Consider the following 4827-nt stretch of genomic DNA (forward strand, 5'->3'; position numbering starts at 1 on the left):
AAAAAATTCAAATTTTTTTTCTTCATGATTTTAAATTCACAGGAAAAATAGAAGGACAAAAATAAAAAGAATATCAATTTTTGTTTGATAGTGGCCGGGGTTTGAACACCAAACCTTGCATATATTATGAATTGTCAGCTAAGTTATAATATAAGTTTATTTTAAATATTTTGGTTACACTTATGTGTTTATTTTATTACATGGTTATTATTCAATTAATAAAAAAAATATAAAATTTGTATCAAATAATTTTTTAATTAATTTAGTATTATTGTTAGGCATAAATGAGATGAGAGGATAGGAGCGTCGGTTTTGCGGAAAAGCAAGTAACAGCAGAGTAGAGAAGAAATATAATCAATCAATCAATCAATCTTCCCTTTACACACTCTACACAAATTTTCTCTTGAATCGCTTCTTATCGCTCCATCCATCGATGGCTTCTGGATCATCCGGTCGCGGTAACCCCGGCTTCGATTTTGCATCCGATGACATCTTGTGCTCTTACGAAGACTTTTCCAATAGGGATTCCAATTCCAATTCCAATTCCAATCATCACAACGATCCTTCCAATTCAACCAAGGTATTTCCGCGTCAACCATAACTTTTTTTGTTTTGTTTTTGTTTTGTTGTTGTTAGGGTTTATATAATTTACCAATTTTTAGGATCATCATCGAGTTGGGAGGGGTTGGTGCGTGAGAATTGACTCAAATTTAGTTAAAATAGCTTATTGCTAACCAAGTGATTGATCGTTAATGAATAATGAGCTTCAATCGAAGCATCCTTCAGGAGTATCCGAGTTCGATTTCTGGTGGAACAATTAATAGTCAAGCTATACTTAACTCAGTCGGGGCTCTTCCCTAGGAACTGGATGGTTAATAGCAAAAAAAAAAAAAGCTTATTGCTAGGTTTATGCTTACCAATTGTTTCTTATTTTTGATTAGGCTTAATACCAGTTTTAGCCCCCTAACTTTCTTTCTCAAAGTTGCGATTTTGGCCCCCTAAGAAAAAAAACTACAAAACCGCTGCCCTATGTTTTGTACCTGTAGCAGTTTTGGCCCCCAAGGCCAATTTTGACTCGGTCTACGCTGACGTGCACCCTAAGTGAGGTGCCACGTGTTTTTTTGGCCTTGGGGGCCAAAACTGCTACGGTTGCAAAACTTAGGGGGCGGTTTTATAGTTTTTTTTTCCTTAGAGGGCAAAAATCGCAACTTCGTGAAAGTTAGGGGGCGAAAACTGCTATTAAGCCTCTTGATTATTAGGAGTATCGTGTTAATTTTAATCTCGACAACTCAACATACTAATTTTTTCAGGATTCTCACAAATCAAGGGTAGCAAGGACATCTGTTTTTCCTGCTACTGCCTATAATCCACCTGAAGATTCTTTAAGCCAAGATGTGATTGCAACTGTTGAGAAGAGTATGAAGAAATATGCGGACAATCTTATGCGATTTCTTGAGGGAATTAGTTCAAGGCTATCACAGTTGGAATTATATTGCTACAATCTTGACAAATCTATTGGAGAAATCAGATCTGATTTAAATCGTGACCACGGTGACCAAGACTCAAAGCTCAAATCTCTTGAAAAGCACGTTCAAGAAGTAAGTCGCCGCAACTTCACTTGTTTTTATATGTTTGTTTATAGGTATGCAAATTTTCTAAAAATGATGATAATGATAGGAGTTGGTATATTATCATAGAATTTTTTGTTTTTAGACCAGAGTACCATTTTTGTGTTGCCTACATTTATTTCCACTCTCTCTTTCTGGAATGGACAAGCCTTAGATGTCTCCGATGCACCAAAAATTCGCTAAAAACTTCCTTATTTCTATAAGAGATACCAACATGAAACATCTAAAGTGGTACTCAAAGTTCTTACATAACGTATAATCTTATATATGTAATTTGTCATGAATAAATATTTTTTTTGTTGGTCAAGTAGCCAAGTGGTTAGAATTCACATTTTTCAAGGTGAATTAGTGGGGTGTCTGGGGTTCGAACCCCGGCCCCTGCATATAATAATGCATATCCCTACCAACTGAGCTATGCTCACGGGGACTCATGAATAAATAAAATATGCAAGCTAAAACACAACAAAATCAAGGACAGGGTTGCGAAGATGTGCACATTTTATTATATGGTCCTTGATTGAAGTGGTCATTTGATCCTCTCATGTCTGTCAGTGCCATGCAATTAAGGACCAGGACTAGGACTAATGCATGATACAAAGGCTTCCCTACCATTTTCGGTAAGGGGGGTAGCAGCAAAAGGCTGTGATTCGAGGCGAGATGAGAAAATAGCTAAGCCGTGTCAGTATGGATTGTATATTGTTGGCTTGGACTTGGATCAGTGTGCAGCGATGTCATATAGTGTGAACTCAAACTTATAAATTTAAAAACCAAGTCATAATACACATAATACACATCATGTGCATATCTACATGTATCATACCTCTATTAACATGTACCTTGAATGCAGACAACATCACCAAAGTAGTAGCTTTAATGTAAAATAAAGGATTATCTTTGATGGAGGGATGATGGGACCTGTTAATCTCATCATGTATGTCGAAATGTAGTCTGACAAAAAGTACTTGTGCATATATCAATTCCGTTGTATTTTTTTAATTAAAAAACCAATTTTTCAGTGAGGCTATTTAAATCTAAATCCTTTCTAATGATTTTACTACTATATATTGTTCTTCCTCCATATATCTCATTATTATGCTATCCTCCTTTTAATATGGGGTGTTTATTCATGATTTTTTGTATGTCAAGGCCATCAAAGAATTGAAAATACCCTGTGCATGCTGCCTTTTTTTTGTCCCTCCCCAACTGGAAATCATTCTTTGTTAATCTGCGAACCCAACTCTTATCTTATTCCATGGATTTTAAATATATGCTTTGTTTATCAAGGTTGTCAGTTGCCAACCTTGTTATTATGCATAGTTTACTGGTAGAGTAATCTGTTTTTCCTTGATTTTGTTCCAACCTCATTTTTTCTATTCCTTGTGTAGGTTCACAGGTCAGTACAAATTTTAAGAGACAAGCAAGAGTTAGCCGAGACTCAGAAAGAGTTAGCCAAGCTTCAACTTGCTCAGAAAGAATCATCTTCCTCAAGCCATTCACAGTCCAATGAGGACAAATCTTCACCTTCTGCAACAGATCCTAAAAAAGCTGATAATGCATCTGATACAAACAACCAGCAGTTAGCTCTTGCTCTGCCTCATCAAATTGCTCCTCAGCCGCAGCCTGCAGGACCCCCGCCGGCCCAAGCTCCACCACCAAATGTGAATCAACCCACTCAACAACCCTCTTATTACATGCCGCCTGCTCCTGCAGCGTCTCAGCTCCCCCAGAATCAGTATATGCCCTCTGATCAACAATATCGAACCCCCCAACTACAAGACATGTCCCGGGTGGCACAACAACCTACACCATCTCAAATAAATCCCCCCACACCTGTGCAACAATTTTCTCAGTATCAGCAGCAGCCCCCGCCACAGCAGCAGCAATGGTCTCAGCAGGTCCAACAATCCTCAATGCAACCTCAAATGAGACCCCCCTCGTCTACTGTGTATCCTCCATACCAGCCCAGCCAAACATCAAATCCATCACCCACAGAAACACTGCCAAACAGCATGCCCATGCAAATGCCATATTCAGGGGTTCCGCAACCAGGATCCAGCCGTGCTGATTCCATGCAATATGGATATGGGGGAAATGGTAGAACAGTTCCCCAGCAGCCTCCACCCCAGCAAATCAAGGGCCCATTCCCTTCCCAACCAGGTGATGTGTATGGAGCTAGCGGGACCCACCCGGCACTCCCTCCTCCTCCTGGTAATGCATATATGATGTATGATGGTGGTGAGGGAGGAAGGGCACATCACCCACCACCCCAACCCTCTCATTTTGCTCAATCTGGATATCCTCCATCAAGTGCTTCCCTTCAGAACCCCAATCTCCTGGTTCGAAATCCTAGCCAGTCACAGTTTGTACGCAACCATCCTTACAATGAGTTGATTGAGAAATTGGTCAACATGGGATTCAGAGGTGACCACGTGGCGAGCGTGATCCAAAGGATGGAGGAGAGTGGACAGACCATAGATTTCAACTCTGTTCTTGACAGGTTGAATGTGCATAGCTCTGTTGGTCCCCAGAGAGGGTGGTCAGGGTGAACTACAACTTAACTTTGTCTGTGGAATTGTCATTTACTATTTAAAAAACTTCATCATCGCGTGTTTTATTATGCATGGAATAAAAGTTTTATGTAGTGGCTACAGCTTATCACCGTATGTAAAAATCAATCTTTGAGATTTGTCTAGTATTTTTACAGATTATATCCTTCACTTGTTCTCTTCTATTTTTTTAATTTAAATTTTAAACAAGCACGTAGGAAACTTTTAAATTTTAATAATTTACACTTTTTTAATGATATCCACCCTGGCGGTAATTAGCCACCACGTGTTGTTTGATCGCTAGTATTACTAGTATTGTAAAGAGTTGAACCATATGCATGTTTAACCATGTACTCCTAGCTTTTGATATATAAGCTTGTCCAGTGTACACCTCTAGACTTCCGGTCTTCATGGGATCGATATTTTTTGAGGGAGGAATTTGTACAACTCTTTGTGACAACTTTAGTGATAATTTTTTTTCCTCTATTTTTATTGGTAAATTAATATAAAGAAAAAGAAAGAGAAAATAAGACCATAATGTGATTATAAGAAAGGGTTGTTTAAAAGTTGTCATAAAATGAATGTTCAAATATTATTTTTATTTTATTTTTTATCATGCGATAGAAATTGTAGCCTATTAAATTTTTGGCTTT

General features: G+C 38.2%; 1 protein-coding gene across 1 annotated transcript; it reads left to right on the forward strand.

The window, feature by feature from the left end:
* The first annotated feature begins 314 nt into the window (after positions 1-314).
* On the forward strand, positions 315-4345 carry LOC146929319 (formin-like protein (DUF1421)). The gene is made up of 3 exons (XM_085701296.1): positions 315-580; positions 1311-1598; positions 3014-4345. Exons 1-3 carry the CDS (start codon positions 434-436, stop codon positions 4172-4174), a joined length of 1596 nt encoding a protein of 531 aa, XP_085557422.1. The 5' UTR covers positions 315-433; the 3' UTR covers positions 4175-4345.
* Positions 4346-4827: the final 482 nt, after the last annotated feature.

The sequence above is a fragment of the Medicago sativa genome, chromosome 4 (assembly GCF_051527215.1).
Source record: "Medicago sativa cultivar Bolivia chromosome 4, Bolivia_mono, whole genome shotgun sequence".
NCBI lineage: Eukaryota > Viridiplantae > Streptophyta > Magnoliopsida > Fabales > Fabaceae > Medicago > Medicago sativa.

What these genes read in the sequence shown, in the direction of transcription:
- LOC146929319 (XM_085701296.1), top strand. Translation starts at nt 434, where the DNA reads ATGGCTTCTGGATCATCCGGTCGCGGTAACCCCGGCTTCGATTTTGCA. An exon ending in ATCCTTCCAATTCAACCAAG is followed by an intron (nt 581 to 1,310) that starts GTATTTCCGCGT and finishes TAATTTTTTCAG; the next exon opens with GATTCTCACAAATCAAGGGT. An exon ending in TTGAAAAGCACGTTCAAGAA is followed by an intron (nt 1,599 to 3,013) that starts GTAAGTCGCCGC and finishes TTCCTTGTGTAG; the next exon opens with GTTCACAGGTCAGTACAAAT.